The sequence below is a fragment of the Delphinus delphis genome, chromosome 12 (assembly GCF_949987515.2).
Source record: "Delphinus delphis chromosome 12, mDelDel1.2, whole genome shotgun sequence".
Lineage (NCBI taxonomy): Eukaryota > Metazoa > Chordata > Mammalia > Artiodactyla > Delphinidae > Delphinus > Delphinus delphis.
Window position 1 is genome coordinate 84014590 of NC_082694.2, and position 20687 is coordinate 84035276.

At 36.5% G+C, this 20687-nt stretch overlaps 1 protein-coding gene across 11 annotated transcripts in view; it reads left to right on the forward strand.

Moving 5' to 3' along the window:
- KIDINS220 (kinase D interacting substrate 220) overlaps positions 1-20687 on the forward strand; it is a 98273-nt gene that overhangs the window by 38250 nt on the left and 39336 nt on the right. For all 11 annotated transcript variants that reach the window (XM_060027134.1, XM_060027142.1, XM_060027141.1 and 8 more), the window contains exons 15-22: positions 68-233; positions 2098-2249; positions 2412-2701; positions 3513-3653; positions 4375-4618; positions 4784-4872; positions 6354-6498; positions 10649-10811. In XM_060027134.1, the coding sequence (XP_059883117.1) occupies positions 68-233; positions 2098-2249; positions 2412-2701; positions 3513-3653; positions 4375-4618; positions 4784-4872; positions 6354-6498; positions 10649-10811 (1390 nt within the window). The remainder of the gene's footprint in view (positions 1-67; positions 234-2097; positions 2250-2411; positions 2702-3512; positions 3654-4374; positions 4619-4783; positions 4873-6353; positions 6499-10648; positions 10812-20687) is intronic.

Here is a 20687-nt window from a genome sequence, read left to right on the forward strand (position 1 = left end):
TTGGAGAAAAGAGGCTGCTTGACTAATGATTGTTCTGGATAATTTTGTTTTAAACCGTGAATTTCAGTTGTCGTTTACTTTGGTGGACGAAGGGAAGGAGAGAATTGGAATTGGGCCTGGGTCCTCAGTACTAGATTGGCAAGACATATTGGGTATTTGGAGCTCCTCCTCAAATTGATGTTTGTGAATCCGCCTGAATTGCCAGAGCAAACCACTAAAGCTTTACCTGTGAGGTGAGTTGGTCCCTTTGACAGAAGTAACTTTTAATAAGATGAAGCAAGTAAAAGTTTATAATGCATCATTTCTCAATGTATATTCCAAAAAAACATTGGTCCCTTAAACTTTTTAATGTGAGAAGTAAAGCAAACAAATACTCCCTGGTCAAATCTGTGTGGGAAACACTTCATATTATAGCTCCCTCTTGTACATTAAAGGATCAGAGACACCTTTTCATAAAGAAATCAAGTTAACTTTGATTTACCAAATTTTATTTGAGCATAAACCCATGTTCCCCCCGTATGACACCTGTTGTCATCCTTTGGACAAATTTGAAAAGAGTGCTGGTCTATTTGAAAAGAGTGAAAGGAGTCTTGGCATCTGTTTACATCAGGGTGTAACTTTGGCAATTCAGCTTGCGCTCTGAGCTGCTCTTTCCTCACCTGTGGAAATATATTTACCCACTCCTCTAAAATTATTTTTAATATCAAATAGGAAATGTATGAGAAAACAGTTCAGAAAAGATGAGAAACATGTAAGTCAAAGAGTAAAGGAAGGCTAGAGGGCTCCAGAGGCAAGTAAAATGAAAAAAAAAAAAGTTTAGAGAACTGAAAGCAAAAGGAATTCAATAGAAATTAGTAAAATAATTAAATATGCACTAAAAGATTAAGAATTTAAAAATTATTATAAGATAAAATATGTTTAAGTTAAGCTGAAAGTAAATAGGCCAAACCAGATAAGACATCAAAACTATAAGAGAGGAAGATGAAAGCTTACAAATAATTGACATATAGGAGTATTAAGAAAAGGATTTAAAATGAGAAGTTAAAATGAAAAGCGTAAAAAGAAAATATGCAGAGTGTAATAAAAGAATTGGAGAAGATATTTTTATATAAAATAGAAGCACTTTAAATTAATGAGATGGTATTTTTTTAAAAAATTAGAACAATTAAAATAGCATGCAGATACATATTACAGTGTGATCCTAGATTGTATTTTGAAAGCAATGCCTATCTACAGGATTGAGATGAGAGTTTAGTTTAGGGGTAGAAGGGAAGAAAGGAACTAATGCAGAAATAATATCCATTCAGAGACTCAAAATATGAATAATTCAGTTACTTTGCAGAACAACTGTGAAATGAATATTTTATAGCTTCTTTCTAAATCCCTGGTAGATGTTTAAGCTATAAATAAAACGTTCTAAAGCTTGAGTTTTTAAATGGCATTCAATTCTTAATTATTATAATATTTTCTCAAGGTTTTAATCTCTTCAGTTGATGCTTAGAAAACTTTCTTTGTGCAGCTTTTTTTGGCTGATACGGGGTGTCACCTTTTTTTTTTTTTGCGGTACGCGGGCCTCTCACTGTTGTGGCCTCTCCCGTTGCGGAGCACAGGCTCTGGACGCGCAGGCTCAGCGGCCATGGCTCACAGGCCCAGCCGCTCCGCGGCATGTGGGATCTTCCCGGACCACGGCACGAACCCGTGTCCCCTGCATCGGCAGGTGGACTCTCAACCACTGCACCACCAGGGAAGCCCTGGGGTGTCACCTTTTAATCATTTTAATCGTTGTATCATGAGATCTGTTGAGATGTCTGATTCCTTGGCTAAGCTGTCGTAATCTTTTTCCCTTTCTGCCTTTAGTCAGAATTACTTCATATAAGTCTACTACATTTAACTTTTGTTATTGCCTTTTCCTGAGAAAAGTATATAAGATGTTAGAAATGGAAGATACCTAATTACAAGTTGTTTTCCCTCCTTAGAATTTTAAAAGCAACCTTTTGAAAGAGACATGAAGAAATACAGGCTAAATGATAGAGATAACATATGTTGAAATCGTTTCTTTAGATAGCTGAGTAACATTTTCTTTCCCCTTTCCCCAAGGTTTTTGTTTACAGATTACAATAGGTTGTCCAGTGTAGGTGGAGAAACATCAATGGCTGAAATGATTGCCACCCTCTCGGATGCTTGTGAAAGAGAGTTTGGCTTTTTGGCAACCAGGCTTTTCCGAGTATTCAAGACTGAAGATACGCAGGGTAGGACCTCCTTCTCTTCTTTGTGTGTATGTAGGGCTTGAGGATGGGATGGATGCAGTGCATGAAAACGTGAGTTGAACATCAGATTTGTTATATGCTGTCACCGTAATGACTGAGATTTTCTGGATGCTTGACATGTTAAAACCATTTGTTGTATTACAGGTAAAAATAAATGGAAAAAAACGTGTTGTCTCCCATCTTTTGTCATCTTCCTTTTTATCTTTGGCTGCATTATTGCTGGAATTACTCTTCTGGCTATATTCAGAGTTGACCCAAAGCATCTGACAGTGAATGCTGTCCTCATATCAGTTGCGTCGATAGTGGGATTGGCCTTTGTGCTGAATTGTCGTACATGGTGGCAGGTGCTGGACTCTCTCCTGAATTCTCAAAGGAAACGCCTCCACAATGCTGCCTCCAAACTGCACAAATTGAAAAGTGAAGGATTCATGAAAGTAAGCACTCCCTGCTTCTTAGAAAATAATCCTGGGAGGTTCCTGGTGGTCCAGTGGTTAGGACTCCATGCTGTCACTGCCGAGGGCCGGAGTTCAATCCCTGTTCGGGGGGAACTAAGATCCCACAAGCCGTGCAGAAAATAATCCTAATGTGAATATGCTCCCCATGACCATGGGGCTTTAGGGAGTGTTAAAGCGTTGCATTTGTTTTTAGTTTTACTCTAGATTTTTCCTATGAAAATACATATGTGAAGTGGGAAAAGTTACAAAAATAACGTATTTTTATAAAACAGACTTTTATAAGATACTCAAAAGGTTGCAGATTATTCCACAGCTGGTAATTACTACCTAATAATATAGGTTGCCCTAGAGCCTGGTAGAGTAAGCAGATTGAACCACCAAAACATATAAGATAGGAACATACTTTTAGAACAGAAAAGGGCTTTATACAGTTACCTGCAGCCCCTTACTTTGATCAAGGTCACATGCCATTGGGGGTCAAATGTAGTGTGGTATTTAGATTATTTGGATTTGCATTCAAATATGTCTTCTGACATTCAGAGCATGTGATCTCAGCAAGTAAGTCACTCAGCCAAGTCTGTCCTTTTAAAATGGATATGACAGTGTCTACCTTATTGTAATAAATGCTCTAATTTAGGTGAAGCACTTGCTACAGTTTTAAGCGGAACCACAACTGGCAGTGAGGACATTGGATTTCTTTTCTTCCTTTAGCTGACTTTCTGTCAGGCTTTTTAAGAAATGTGCTTAACCTTCTCAGATTTCAGTGCTTTGTATCCTTTCTTTTGCACAGGTTCTTAAGTGTGAAGTGGAATTGATGGCCAGGATGGCAAAAACCATTGACAGCTTCACTCAGAATCAGACAAGGCTGGTGGTTATCATCGACGGGCTGGATGCCTGTGAGCAGGACAGAGTACTCCAGATGCTGGACACCGTATGTCTGAACCACTTGAAACTTGTCATTGTCACATATGTGGCAGCTGAGAGGAGTCGCTTCATGAGTATCTCACGTGGAGTTTGAATAATACTTCTTTTGTAAAAACAACCATGTTTTGTGCAGAAACATAGCAAGAGTAAAAGTTTCATCACAAGCAGATTGAAACAATTCTAGCTTAACGGCAGTGTGAGGAAAAAAGTGAATAGAGGGTCTCTAAAGTCCATAGTGTGACTCCAGCTTTTCTTTGCAGATAGTTATGGTTGGAATGGAGTTAAGGGTAGGGAAACCATAGAATTTGTAGAGTTCTATTAAAGTAGGGCACGTCAGTGGCTCTCTGTAAGGTACGTTATAAACAGCAGTGTGTAACTGTGGTCGGAGACCAATGTGGTTAGTACGTCATATGTATTCATGAATATTTCTCATGTGTGTTGATCTTACCTCTTATGTAGACCATAAGTGTCTCGAAATACGACAGGATTAATTGTTTTCTTTGGAGATTTTATCACTCTCAAATGTTGAAAAATTGTCAGATGGTGACAAACCAGATTGAGACTTTGGTAAAATTTGTTTTCATGTAGAATAATACTTGAATGAAAAGGAAATGGTATTTTAAAAATATAGTCACCAAAGGACAACACAGATTTTGAAGAGGTGTTTTATTACTTTGGATAATTTAAAGTTTTTATCTTATCATAACTATACATTTCTTCTACCGCAGGTCCGAGTTCTGTTTTCAAAAGGCCCATTCATTGCTATTTTTGCAAGTGATCCACATATTATTATAAAGGCAATTAACCAGAACCTCAACAGCGTGCTTCGTGACTCAAACATCAATGGACATGACTATATGCGCAACATAGTTCATCTGCCTGTTTTCCTCAATAGTCGTGGACTAAGCAGTGCAAGAAAATTTCTTGTAACTTCAACAGCTAATGGAGATATTCCATGCTCAGATAATACAGGTAGAGATCGAGTTCCTCAGGTGCTTTGGGTTTGAAGTAGTTCTGTAGTTTTTTATGGTGCATCTCCTTTTACCTTGAAAAATACTGTTCATATTTCACTACTCTTTAAATATCACATACAACAGAGTTTTAATACAATGGTGCTTTCTTGATAAATTCTTTAAGGGTTGCAGGAAGATGCTGACAGGAGAGTTTCACAAAACAGCCTTGGAGAGATGACAAAACTTGGTAGTAAGACGGCCCTTAATAGACGGGTAAGTTACCTTATGTTTTGAGCCATTTGTTTATATTGCTATTATTTAAATAAAACCAAGGTGATGCCACGTAATATTTTATAAATACTGCGTTGAGCTCATCAGTAAATTTTATCATTGGATTTCCTTTCAGCTTCAGGTGGTTTTTCAAGGAATGTCTGAACCTAGAGCCATAATAACTGTAAATTATATAGGAGTGCCTGTCCTCTCCCAGCCTGCTCTCAGCCCAGGTGCCACTCCAGATTCCAGACCGATTGAATCAGAACCTCTGAGGGTGAGATTTTAAAGCTCCCCAGATGATTTCATCGAGGGTTAGAGAACCACTGGGTTCATTCCAGGTCAAGTTGTGTTTATTCCAGGGACCCATGTCACCATAGCTGTAAGGGAGAGAGAGGCGTGTAGTGTGAGAACAATTCCTTGCTTTGTTTTCCTGTTGGCCTTCCTCCTTCCCCGATGTTTGTGAGATGTGTACTCTTTTTTTCTCCCCACATAGTGATTTTTGTGCCCTTCCCAGTCCCTTGGTTTTCTCCTGGAACACTGTAGTTTCCCTGTCCTACCCTATCTTTAGGAGCCTTCTTTTGTAAAGAATAAGGGAGTATTACAAGGCAGGAAGATGTCCACTTGCAGGTAAGTTATGGTGATAGTGCTGCTTAAGGATGGCTAGGCTGGGCTAGCATTAGCGCCATTTATTTTCCCCCCTAGTTTGCTAACATTAAATTGGGACATTTTACATTTTAAAAAATGTGTCTTCAGTGATATTTTGACTTTATGCCTCTACCATGTACAAGTATGGATGTGAAAATAATATTATGAATGACAGTTGACAGCTCTAAATTAAGAGCAGGGTGTGATTTACAGTTTTGAATTTCTGTCCTGTGAGTCTGGACTCCTGGGTTCCCTATAATTGTATCCACATTCCCCTGTCTCATGACCTTAGATGAGAACGCACCTTTGTTGTGCCTGTTCCTCCTCTGATTAGATGGGGTTCCCTACCCCATCCCACCCAGGAGAGAGCCTTTAATTCTTATGCAGATGTGAGGATAGTTAGAGCAGCTGTGTCATACGTTTAAAAATAACCTAAAAATCAAAATGCTGAATCCTTAAATCTAGATGAGGGGTTATTTGCTTTATTATTTCAGGGTTCCTATAAATACTGAGCTCCCATAAGAGTTTGAGTTGAATTTTCTTTACACAATTCTGCTTATTTATGATCTTCAAGGCATCGAGCTTTCTCTGTGCAACTATAAGTCAAAATACATCTGAAGCTAAACCATAGCATTTGATGCAGTTGCTGCTAATATTACTTTATAACTGTTCTGTAAATATTCTGCCTCAGGAAGTAATAATAATACCTGTTATTACTATATAGTCTTTCTCTTTGACTAAAATTTTGGATTGTTTTTGTTGTTGACATAAACATATATTAACTTCTCAAAAAGCCTTAAGTTCTCAGGCTCGAAGTATGGGTTCACTTGTTTCAGGATACTTACCGAAGAAGACAGATGCAGCGCACGATTACTCGGCAGATGTCCTTTGATCTCACAAAACTGCTGGTTACAGAGGACTGGTTCAGTGACATAAGTCCTCAGACCATGAGAAGATTACTTAATATTGTTTCTGTGACAGGTGAATTTTGTTTTCTTACTGTTGTATGGTAGATAATAAGGCTTAACATTAATAAAGCAATCCAATGTCAGAAACAAAAGGATGTACTGGGTTTATATGATTACACTGCTGAATACCAGTTTTATTCGCATTAAGTGTGTCTAATAAAACCAATATTAGCTTTGACAATGAAAATCAACTACCAGTTGTCTACTGTTATTTTAAAACTCGATGACTTAAAAATTTTAAAATTTCTTCTCAGCTTTAATTTTTCTCTTCGTATAAACAAAATTTTATGCTAATTTGTATAACTGAGTATAGTTAATTTATAATTTAAAATGTTGAAATTCAGATTTTACATGCTGCTCTTTCTGTTTTCAAAGATATATATTTTTTCTTTTTTTATTGTGTTAAATGAAATACACAAATATTTATCAACTTAACCATTTTTAAGGGTACAGTTCCCATAGTTGTGCAGCCGTCACTACCATCCATCTACGTCACTCTTCATCTTGTAAACCTGGAACTCTCTTCTCATCCTCCTGCTCCTCTCCCCCCGGCCCCTGGCAGCCACCACTATACTTTGTCTCTATCATTTTGGCTACTCTGAATACCTCATATAGTTGGAATCATACAATATTTGTCTTTCTGTGACTAGCTTATTTCATTTAGCACAATTTTATCAAGGTTCACCCATGTTGTAGCATATTTCAGAATTTTCTTCCTTTTTAAGGCTAATATTCTACTGTATGTGTATACCAAGTTTTGCTTATCCATTCATCTGTCAATGGACATGTGGGTTGCTTCCATATTTTTAGCTGTTGTGAATAATGCTGCTATAACACGGGTGTTCATATATATTTTGGAGACAGTGCTTTCAGTTCTTTTTTGGTATATACCCAGAAGTGGAATTGCTGGGTCACATGGTGTTTCTATTTTAAACTTTTGGTGGAACCTCCATACTTTTTTCCATAGTAAAAAAAGAAGTTTTTCCCACCAACAGTAAACAAGCAATTTTTCTACATCCTCACCAACCTTGTTGTTTTCTGGTGTTTTGATAATAGCTATCCCAGTGGGTGTGAGGTGGTATCCCATTGTAGTTTTGACTTGTATTTCCCTAATGATTAGTGATGTTGAGCATCTTTTTATGTGCTTATTGGCCATTAATGTATCTTCTTTGGAGAAATGTCTGTTCAAGTCCTTTGCCAATTTTTGAGTCGGACTTTTTTTGCTGTTGTTGTTGAGTTTTAGGAGTGCCCTGTATATTCTGGATATTAATCCCTTTTCAGATATATGATTTTCAAATATTTTCTCCCATTCCGTGGGTTGCCTTTTTATTCTACAGATAGTGTCTTTTGATATACAGAATTTAAAATTTTTTATTAAGTTCAGTTTGTCTATTTTTTTCTTCTGTTACCTGTGCTTTTGGTGTCCTGTCAAGAAATCATTGCCAAATCCAATATCATGAAGTTTTTAGCCTGTGTTTTCTAATGCTTTAAGTCTTAAATTTAGGTCCTTGATCCATTTTGAGTTAATTTTTGTATATGGTGTTAGGTAAGTTCAACTTCATTATTTTGCATATGGGTATCCAGTTTTCCAAGCATCATTTATTGAAAAGACTGTCCTTTCCCCATTGAATGGTCTTGGCACCCTTCTCAAAAATCATCTGACCATATATGTGAGGATTTATTTCTGGGTTCACTATTCTGTTCTGTTGGTCTATTATGTCTGCATTTTGCCAATATCACACTGTTTTGATTACTGTAACTTTGTAGTAAGTTTTGAAATCAGGAAGTGTGATTCCTCCAGTTTTGTTCTTCTTTTTCAGGGATGTTTTAGTTATTCAGGGTCCCTTGAGACTCCATGTAAATTTTAAGATGGGTTTTTCTGTTTCTACAGAAAATGTCATTGGGATTTTGACAGGGTTACATTGAATCTGTAGATTGCTTTGGCTAATATTGACATTTTAACAATATTAAGTCTTCCAATCCATGAACTTAGGATGTCTTAGTTCGCTTATATTTTAAAATGTTGAAATTCAGATTTTCTATACATCTATTTTATTTATTTATTTTTTTGCGGTACGTGGGCCTCTCACTGTTGTGGCCTTTTCCGTTGCAGAGCAGCTCTGGGCTCACAGGCTCAGCGGCTATGGCTCACGGGCCCAGCCGCTCCGCGGCATGTGGGATCTTCGCGGACCAGGGCTCAAACCCATGTCCACTGCATTGGCAGGCGGATTCTTAACCACTGCGCCACCAGGGAAGCCCCGCTACTGCTTTATTTCTTAACTGTTGTATGCTAGAACACTTCAAATACTTAACGTTATTTTTATTCACTCACACTTTTAAAATAGTTTATCTGTTCTCTGTATCTGCTAGTTTCATGAATTCATGACTGCATTTGCTGTTGCCTTTGTTTGACTGCCCTAACTTTCTCCTCTTGCCTCAGCCCTTCCTCATCAGATTGACTCATACTCACCTTGCATAGCTTAGTTCTAGGGGTTACTTTCTTAAGGAAACCTTCCTGTAACTGCTGCTTCTGGATTTGGAGTGCCTTTTTTATTTTCTCACAGCAATATGTGTGTATCTCCAGAAGAGTCTTAGCTGTTAGGATTGTAAGTAATTGTTTTCTTATCTATCCATCTTTTCCAGTACTCTCTTGAGTTCTTTTAGGGTGGGGAGTAAGCCTTCTGTGTCTGTCATCAGTAACTAACATACTGAATGAGTGAGGTTTAAAAACTCAATAGAGCAACTGTAGTTAGATTTGAAGCTTTCATTGCCTTCCCACAAATGTGTGGGGGATCAAGCCTAATCATGGGATGAAAATTAGTTCACATATTGTTTTAACCCATGTTTCCAATTCAGTTCTAAAAGTTTTTTTCACCAGTTTTTTCCTCTTTTAAAGTTCAAGAAGTATGTTGTCAATGTTGCAAGCACATTTTAATGCCTTGCTTCTAGTTGTCTAGGGTTTTAAACTTTTAGTTCTGTGTTAACCTGTTTATACTCTACTGAGAGTGGATCTCCTCTCGTCACAATTTGTGATTAAGTCATTTCATGATTTTTGTTTGATTTATTTGTCTGGCCCACTGGAGTGTAAGCTTCATGAAGGCTGGGATCATATCTCTTTTGTTAAGCATTTTATCCCCAGCGTTAGTATCATATATCCATATATTGTGATACGTCAGTGAGTTTTTGTAGCTCTCAAATGCATGTGACCGTAGCTCGCTTGGATCGAAAGTAAAGACCTTGTCACGTTTTTAGCAGACCAGATCCCGTTTTCTAGGGGAAAAGGAATCCGGTGATGATAATGTGGTTTGCCCATAAAAGCAGATCTGCTGAGGGAATGAGGGTTGAGGATATGGGAAGAATTGGATGGGGGAATTACAAATCTATATCTATTAGTAGTAAGGGAAGGGATGATTCATATTTGAACCAAAACAAATAGATATCTTAGTCTAGATAATGATGAAATAAAACTGACAATGTTTAAAACTAAAAAGCAATGATATCAGCAGTTCAGAATCCCAACAAGATCAAGGAAAAGTTGATGAAGCAATGAAACAAATCATCTGTTCTGAAAGTTCAGGGATTGCCAAGTGTCCTAATGTAGGCATGCCCAATGGTAGAACACTGAATTAGAGTCCTAAGAAAACCCTGGTGATAGGAGTTTTTAAATATATGTAAACAAATTTTAGAAACATATTATTATTCACTTGATAGATTACTTACATAAGCCACCCTTAGTACATAAAAATGAAAGTGTATGGGATTGTACATTTACCCGTAATAAAACGGGTAAATGTACAATCCAGCATATTTGGATTTGTTCAAGGTCCATAGGAGGATGGGGCTTATCATGGGTGCATTGATGTTCTGCTGTATGATTGTGGGTAGGGTCAAGACCGTCTGACATGCCATCCTGAAAGATTTTTGCCTGCATAAATGTCATCAAAGCAGTGTGTAGCACCAACGGCAAATCACAAAAAAATTACTTTAGAATTAAACAGAGTTGTGTTTAAGCCATATCCATATAAGTACTAGGTTTCAGTTTGTAGTGTAAATTAAATGGCAAATTTTAAAAGATTTCAAGTTGAATTATTTTTGAATATACAGAATATTTGGCTTAACGTTACATGCCTATTAATTTAAAACATTTTTTGTATTCCTTAAAGGGCGATTACTGAGAGCCAATCAGATAAGTTTCAACTGGGACAGGCTTGCTAGCTGGATCAACCTTACTGAGCAGTGGCCATACCGAACTTCATGGCTCATATTATATTTGGAAGAGACTGAAGGTATTCCAGATCAAATGACATTGAAAACCATCTATGAAAGGTACTTCATCTGACCTCTTTATATTCAAGTTTACCTTAGACTGAGTTGACTTTTCAGAAGAAAGTTAATGCATATAAAGCAAAATGAATACAAAATGTATAAGATGTAGAGTTCTGGGTTCAACTAATCATTCTCATTAATTCCATTATAATTTGGAGTTGTATTAGCACAGGTATATATCCCATTATGGAAAATTTACAGACTTATTTGTCTATATTCTTCCTATCTCAGTGTAACCTATATGATGAAAAATGTTTCATAGTCCTGTTAGCTCGATGTTATTTATATATACAAAATGAAAACCTTAAAACATTATTATTTATTTCTATTTTATTTTTTATTCTAAGTGTCTTTATAGAAATATTAAGGAGGTTACATTTTCCAAATCATTAGTGCAGGTATATTCACAGCTTTATATCTGGAGGATTTGGGGAACTGTGAATACTGGCTGGAAAACATTCTTTGCATTAAACAATAAAGGATTTATAAAATATATGAACAATTTATGGTTCTTTTATAGAACAATAAGTTGTTCTATAAAACAATAAAAAGAACTATTTTTCTTTTATAGTCAGTCATTTGAAGTACTTTTTTTTTTTTTTCACGGTACGTGGACCCCTCACTGTTGTGTGGCCTTTCCCGTTGCGGAGCACAGGCTCCGGACGCGCAGGCTCAGCGGCCATGGCTCATGGGCCCAGCCGCTCCGCGGCATGTGGGATCTTCCCAGACCGGGGCACAAACCCGTGTCCCCTGCATCGGCAGGTGGACTCTCAACCACTGCGCCACCAGGGAAGCCCCTGAAGTACTTTTTAAATCTACTTCTGGTAAAGAAATTGATTAATTTTTTCTGGAAAGCCATACAGTTAATGCTCAGTGAAATGTCAAACATGTCAAGTTTTAAGAGTTTGACTTTCTTGTCAAATAAACAAATAAAATTATAATCCCTTTTGTTTACCAGAATACTTAATACCTTCAAAGTTTTCAGTTACAACTCTAAATAAAAATACCTCTTAGAAAAAGTATAATACAAGGGAACTATACAATTGTATAAAACTTGGTATAATTGAGACTACTCTTTTGAACATGTAAATGAAATATTAAATCTAACGAACCATTCAGTGTAGAGTTTATACATCAGAACTTTTAAGATACCAAGTAATTTTTCTTAGAGTATTGTCAGCATGTGGTTTTCATTATTTTCCAATCCCCAGTTTTCATGTACATATTTTATCTAATATTGTCTAGGTGAATAACTGATTCTAGAATATAGAGGCTGGTTGTAGTATCAAGTCTACAGACTTGAGCTCTTGTAGGTTTTGCTGTTTAATTTGTGCTAAATTAAACAGATTGAATTCTGTGAGCTGTGTCAAGTAGGTGCTCTCGTAGATGGCAGCGAAACACAGCTACCATGGGTCTGTGGAGCAGTGTCACTGATTGCATCTGCTCTTTGATGTTTTAGAAATCATCTTTTTATTATAAGATACATGACTGTTTTTTCCCTTGGTTGTGCAGTAAAATATTATTTCATGAATAAACGTTTGCATCATAGCATAGGTGCTGTATAATAATGAATGTTTGCTAGATGAGCACAGTTTTTGGTTTGATACACATAGGACTCAAGTCAGTCTCTTCACCTTCCTTTAATTGAATATAATGCTTAGAAGTTTATTGTGTCTCAGGAGTCCGGGAACATTGCTCAATTTCTCACATGTTAAGGACAGTGTGCCTAGGGTTCCCAGCACTGGGCCCTCTGCATGTTCTGTGAAGAGAGTGAGTAATTGGTGAAAGAAGGTCTGTGTCCTCAGGAAATAGAAGCAGGAGAGATGTGAAAATAAACAAAAAGTTTTTAAAGCTCTCAAAAAAATTCATAATTGAGTTCACTCAAAAAAAAATCTAAGCGTCTGCTACTTGGGGGCCCTGGTCCTGATGCTGGAGGTACAAAGGCGACCAGGCAAATATATGTTTACTTTTTGATCCTATAATCTCATGTGTAGAAATTTAAACACACACCTCCACAGTTATAAAACTGGTTGTACAGGGTTGTTTATTGTGACCTTATCTGTAGCAGCATAATTTAAATGCACATTTATGGGAACATTGCTTGGATAAATTATGGCACAGCTTCCATAATAGAGTGCCTCGTAGCTGTAGAAAATGAGAAAAAGCTATGATTTGATATGGTGAAAATTTCAGGGTATATTAGTAAGTGAAAAATGCAAAAGAGTATATAACATGTTTCTGTTTGTATAAGGAAGAAGGGGGAATAAGTACGTCTGTATATACATATGTAAGTATATATTATTTTTCATGAAAATATAAAACAAACCCATGGGAAGGGTAAGCCAGAAACTAATAAAAATGTTTACCTAAAGAGGATGCTTACTTAGATGGGGAATGAGATGTCTCTGAATGTATATTTTTATGTAGTTTGCCTTTCGTATCATAATCGAGAAACAAAAAGGATGGGAAAAGCAAACCCTAATATTGAATACAACCAGAAAGAGATGATCCTAATGGTACATGAAATTGAAAATATAACCACACAGAAAAAAATTAATTCAAACACCTTTGAACTCAGTTCTCTGATTCTTTATTCTTAGTATAATATACTGAAGACAAAATTAACTGCAAAGAAATCTTGAGCTTAGTAGGTTTGTTGCTGATAATAGTATTGGTATTATACTCCTGAAATCCTTTTGAATGTATCATAGGAGAGAGTAAAAAATGAATTAATAGGTATTTTTGGAAGCCGGTGTTCTCCCTGTGGGAGAAGGGATATACAAATATTGAATCGAAGAAATTAGGAGCACTATGGTAGTAGACTGGATTTGGAGATATTAAATATTAACTCATAATTTAAAATGAGGTTTCCTCTAGTTTTGCCCACCAAAAGGGAGCAAAAATACCCCCAAATTGTGAGCGCATCTGGTGCCTAGATCTTGGTTTCTGATTGGGACTCCTTGGAGAAATGGCTGATTCCAGGTCTAAGGCAGGGAAAGCTCAGGGGGAGCCTGCATTGTTGTGCCAGAAATCAAGGAAGGAGAATGTTCAAAGACAGTGAGGTCTGCACAGAAGGGCACAGGACTTAGCTTGAAGGAGCACCTTTCAAACTTGGGCCCATTTGAGAATCACAAAGAAAAATGATGGTAATGGATTATAACATATCAACAAAAGAAATCCAGTGAGTCCACAGTAATACTTAGAAGAGAGGAAAAAGGAATAATTCTTTGTTTTAAGAGACTGCCAGCAGATAAGTGTAGAAGGAATGAATGAAGTAGAAAAATTATCATTTTTTTAAATCCCCAGTGTGATAATTGATTCAAGCAAGGATCATCGGTGGTTGCAGAAACCACTGGAGGAAAGTTGTTGGGGAACACAGGAGGCGTACATGGTCTCAAAATATCACCCCCAGGTTACATATAATTACAGCGAAGACACGTGCTTGCAGTGGCGATATCTGGCTGTCATCGCATTTTTAATCAAACAGTCAAGCCTGGCATCATTAATGGGGTGCATAGCATCATAGGCCACTAGATAAAATGTGGTAGAAGGTACCACATCACCTTTCTGGTACCGTTGCCAGCCGTGTTGTACTATGATTCTAATTCTGAGGAAGCAGCCAGATGAATCTGGAATGTGGAACATTCTACAAGACAACTGGCTTGAATTCCATATTGGTGACTGGGGAGACTGAAGAGATAGGTCCCACAGCCAAAATGCAGTGTGTGAGCTGTGATAGGGATCTGTATCAGAAGAAAAGCAGGTCACTGAAGGGCATTTTGCGGGCAATTGGTAAGGAAGAATTTTTGAATTAATGTTAATTTCCTTAGGCATGGTAAGGGTGTTTGGGGGAGGTTCATGCTGAAGTATTGAAGTGTGAAATACACTTTCAGATGGTTTGGCAAAAGGAAAGTGTATGTATGTGCGTGTAGATATGCACATGTCTGCAAGTATACCTGTGTATATATTATGTGGATGTGTATACATGTACCTATATATGGGGAGGAGGGAGATAGCAGGTGTATTGCGACATGATGTTGACAGTTTGTGAATCTAGGTGAGGTGTGTTTGGGAGTTGGTTGTCCTGTTCTTTCACCTTCTCTGTGACTTAAAAAGACATTTTAACGCAGTGGAAAAGCACAGTAAATAGTTAAAATATAGGACGATAAATGCTATGATTTGAACAAATAAAAAGAGAGGAGGGATACAAACATGAAGTACCTGGTTCTTATTAAGAAATTTTCCTCTTCCCATTACTTTTGTTCTCCATAGTGATAGTTCAGTAAATATTTGTTGCTTTGTTAAGATTTTTACTTAAGGACATAGTTTACATTAAATGATTCCAAGAACTGTATTCCTTAGTACACTTATGTGGTTTTAGTAACCTTTAAACACATGCCACGTGTAATTGAAGATCATTATGTATATATACATAGCTCTATTGAAAGCTTTAAAAAAAAAAACCTACCATTTTGTTTCATGGTGGCAGGATGAATCACAAACCACACTTGATTGATTGATTGATTCTAATGTTAGAATCAGCTGGTACCTCTAAAAGGCATGGAGCAAGTGGATGCAGAGGGTGCAGTGTTCATTAGTATTTTAAGACCTGCAATCCACAAATACCAAGAAGTCAAGTTAGCCAGTTCTGTTCCTGTAGGAAGTAAGATGGACAGTCCATCAGTGAGGTCAAGTATGATCAGAATCTGCAACTCTTGGGTTAATGAGCTATTCAAGTGAAAAATCACATATATTTAAAAAATTTTTTTTAAATGCACAGTGTCTAATTTCTTTGCAGAAAATTTATCTTATTTCTTCTGCATGTTGTCAAACTATATAGAAAATATTGAGCATGTTTTTATGAAAATGAGCTTTTAACTTATCATTGGCAGTAATTTAAATTAGAAAGTCATGGTTTTGTAGTTTTCTAGTTACTTTTTTGCTGGGATAGTCGCTGAGAGACAAAAGATATAAAAAGGGTGAAGAGTATTTCAGTCTCATTTTATTTTATTTTATTTTTTTTGCGATACGCGGGCCTCTCACCGTTGTGGCCTCTCCCGTTGCGGAGCACAGGCTCCGCAGGCTCAGCAGCCATGGCTCACGGGCCCAGCAGCCATGGCTCACGGGCCCAGCCGCTCTGTGGGATCTTCCCAGACCGGGGCACAAACCCGTGTCCCCTGCATCGGCAGGTGGACTCTCAACCACTGCTCCACCAGGGAAGCCCTCAGTCTCATTTTAGATATTATCATTTGAATAAAACATGCCTTCCTGAAATCTTGTCTCTTTTCTTAAAGAAACCAAGATTAGTAGGTGTGAGACCTAATGGCTTCCCTTGATTTTTGTTTATCCATTCTAGTTAATTTTCTTCATTTAATGTGTATTTAGTGTGAGTTTTTACTATGGGTCAGGGCTTAGATTGTTGTCCTTTGTGCTTTCATGTGTTCCAGGGGCTGGCTGAGCAGGTGGGGTACATAGAGAGACAACTATACAAAGCATCTTAGGCCCTCGAGCAACTTACACACATATCTACACACACATACATACACTTTCCTTTTGCCAAACCATCCAAAAGTGTTTTTCACACCTAAATACTTCAGCGTGAATCTCCCCAAAACACCATTACCCGCCCCCCCACACACACCCTTTTTTTTTTCCTAGACCATTAGAGGGTGTATTACATACAACATATCTTTTGTCCCTAAATACTCAAGTGTTGAGAAACTTATATTCTGATTGAAGGTAAAACATACATATTTGAAACGACTGGAGGAAAGTAAAAATGTGATGGCTCAAACAGCCAATTAACAGGTTTTTATCAATGTCAGGCTAAAACATTGCCTTCTGGATGATAGAAAACTTTTCAGGCTAAAACTACTGTTATTTGCTAATAGGCAATTACTTGACCTTTTAAAACTTTCACTCTAATTTCTAGCATTTGAGCCTCAAGCTTATATGACTTCCTAATATTCAAGGAAACTTTCAAAAATTTATATTTTTAATTAATTAAAATATATCTTACAGACAAAAGAGAATGTATCACCTGTAGTTTAAAGATAATAGTAATTTTTCACCCTGTTCATTAATATATCAGTAGAACATTTGTCAAAGAAATGCTTTTGGGGGGGGGTATTTTTAATCATATAATAAAAATAGCTTGGAGTAAATTTTTGTAGGGGGAATATTTTATTTTGTTCAAATAAATATAGATTGTTATATATTGGAGGTATAATGAGGTAATGGGAACTTTGTTTTACCATTAAGTTAATTTCTTATTTTGGACTTCAGCTCTTGGTGGGCCTGCCATCCATGAATGGGTTGGATTCAGGGTGATTTTGAGATGCCTTTTTTTTTTTTAAAGAAATAATTGTGTCCTATATACCTGCAAATACTTATAAAGACTGCTTTGTCGGTAGTCTAAGGAAGAGAAAAAAGACAATGTAATAAGAATCTGAGAATTCATTAAGGAATTGACAAAGTAATTTAAGATGATTTCTTAATGAAAAACTATAGGAAGCCAATTTGATCAACATTGAAAAATCATATATTGGAATATGTTAGAATAACTTAGATGACTGTTTCTAGTTAACCATAGTTGAGTTCTCTGATGCTATTGCTTGTCATTTGAATAATAAAAAGTGTTATTTACAACAGACAAAAAGCAGCAGTATATAATTGATATTCATTTATTTTATTAAAGAAATCTGATTTGGTGAAAACAATCAGAAAATAGTATTTTTAACACTAGTAGTAAAATTTTTTTAATCCATAAATAGCCTCATTTATTTTTATAGCAATTTGATGACACATCTGCTTGATATATTCAGCTGAAAAAGAAAATGTTGGTTCTTGGTGTTTGGTAAAATTGCTTTGTTAAATTATTTTCTAAATTGTTCAACTTTTAACAAATGACATTTGATACTAACACTGGAAAGCAATTTCAGCTAATTAAGTAGATCCCTCTGTAAACCATTGGAACATTAAGATGACATACTGTTCATTCAAGATTATTTTAATTGGTACAATTATTGTAATTTTCTGGCAATTATGTGTTGAGCTAAAAGCTTTTGTCTAGATCATTTGAGGGCTTTTTTTGTTAACATACATTTAGTAAGAAGAAAGGGAGTAAAATAAAAACTGTAGATAAAGATTTTCTGTCTACTTTTATTACAGAGTTTTAGACACCATTGAGATATTTTAGTATAAAACTTTATTTCTGATATTTTTCAGTTCGCATTTTAAGCAATGATAGAGGTTTTTAAAAGATCAATTTAAATAGTTTTCATGAAGATAATATTTCAAATTTCTGTTTTGACACTGCTCAACCAGCCTTTTACTTAGGATGATGTGGTCCGAATTAGTTTTGTGATAAGGATAATGCCTTACCAAACAATACTTTGTTTTGGTCCTTTATTTTGATTTTTTAAAAACAATTTAATAAGTTTTGAGGAAACCTCAGAATCATAGCCATTTTCTTTTTGCGGAAATATCTACTACTTGCTGACTAGACACTGCAGACATCTAGTTTGTAGCATTTATCCTAAATTCAGTATCTTTAAATTATTCAAGTAGCAGTATTTCTGTACTTAGGATGTTTTTCATAATAAAACATCGTATCATCTGATATTCCTTCCTGATACTCACCCGAAGTTTTCATAAGCTTAGTTTTATCACTTCTAGTTATCTCATGCCTCTGTTTAGCTCTCACTCACCGCCTTCCTCTTTCCTTGAAGTTCTGGGTGATTACTGGTACCCCTCCCTACCCCATTGTGTGGCCCAGATTATGCACAGGCTTGTTTCTTTTGCATGTGGACTTAAGTTATAAATTTGAATAGCATAAAAAAATTGGACAGTAGTTTAGATTTGCGAAGAAGTCTTATCTCCTTTGTAGCACAAAGTACATTCTTTGTACTGATGATTTTTTCTTAATTTAGGTTTTGAGATACTATAAATATTTATTCCCAGTACTGTTTTATGTATGCTCTTTTAGTGTTTTTTATATATAGTTGAGAATCTTAATGAAATTCTATCTTCTTGACATGATGTGTCTTCTCTGTAGGTGCTGGTGTTGTCATCATTCCACCATTATTAAATTACTGTCTTGTGTATAGTTATTATTTCCATTTTTTCCCCCAAAACACTCTTGCCCTTAATGTATATCTAATGTAAATACTTTATTCAGGGGTTCAATACTTTATCAATATCTTTATCTTTAAAAAAAAAAAAACCTGATTGAATTTTTTGCAAAATCATGAAATAATTCTCCATATAGGAAAGGAAACTAAGCAGGTTTGTGCTGAAAAAAATAAAATATAATCTAAAATAGAAATCATATTTTAACTGGATAAAATAAATAACAGTATATTTGCTAGGTTTAATGTGAAGATTGAGTCTTCAAACCATGAACAAAGATGCCGTAAACAAATGTAATGTTGACAGTTAAACATGCATTTCTTATTATGCATTGTTTATTTTTATTCATTGTCTTTGTGGAAATTGATTGGAAAATTCAGGTTCCTAAAGATAAATAAAGGTGAAGGGCAGAATTTTTTAGTTTACTTCGATATACCTGCAAATCATGCCTGTTTGTTGTTCAGAGAAAAAAAAGAAGCATGAAAACTAGACATGTTTGACTGTTTTTTGAGTTTATCTATTTATATATTTTGCTACTTCTTTATTGTTGCTACCAGACTCGTAGCAACATCCAAACATATGAGAGAAATTAATGGGAGAAAGCTTAGAATTCATTCATTTATTCAGGAAATAGTTATTGAGCACCCATTATGAACCAGGCACCATTGTAGGAGCCTGGATATGTCCATGACCAATACAGACACAGATCCCTAAGCTGAGGAGCTTATTACTCTATCAGGGAGGTATGAGTGATAAACAGTCTCTGTAACACACACCTCTACAGCATGTTAAGAGGTGACAAGTGCTATGGAAAAAATAAAAAGCAGAGTTAGGGGGAGGAAGAGTGGTGCAGGGTCCAGACTGCTCAAGAGGCTCAGGGGAGGCCTCCTTGAGGAGAGAAATATTGACCAGAGACTTGAAGGAGGAGAGAGAGAATTAGCCAAGTAGGTATCTAGGGAAAGTGTTTCTAGGCAGAGGGAACAGTTTGGACAAAGGGCCTAAGGCTGGAGAGTGCCTGGGTTGTTTGGGGAACAGCAACAACAAGGGATCTGGTGTGGCTGGAGGGAATTCTGTAGGGGGAAGCAGGGGAGATGAGGTCGGGGAGGTCAGGGGGTGCAGGTCACCGACAACTTTTAGGAGGAACATTGTAAGGACTTTGGCTTTTACTCTGAGTAAAATGGAGATCCACTGCAGGGCCTTGAAAAAATTGTACATGTACCCGGAATGCTCTAAGGTGCCTGTTATTTGGTCATATCAGTGTAACTTGGAAGCGACTTAGGGAACCCTGTTGACCTAAGGGAGTGTATTTTCAGAATCCTGTGCTGGGAAGAAGATAACAGTGAAACTGGGTAGAAAAATTAGGGTAAATGGAAAGTTGTGGAGAAAGTAGGTGGCAGTTGCACAGTAAAGATGAAATGAGCAGTAGAGAATGGTCCATGGTGGCACTCCACGAATATGAGAGAGATGAGAAATGAGTAACATCATCTATAGTCTTGTTGCAGTGTCCTGATAGAAAACTCATTAGTTACTCTAAACATCTGCAAGAATTTATATGACTTCCCTGCCTGTTTCTTCTGCTGTAATAGTTTCATGTTTCTTGAGATCATTTATTCTTTATTTTCTGATAAAACGATGGATTTATAAGCGTAATTTTTGGGTCAGTGTTTTCACCTGCCTCTTTCCTTTGGAATTGCCAACTGCATGCCCTGTCCCGCCCCTCTACCCCTCACATCTAAACCCCAGCTT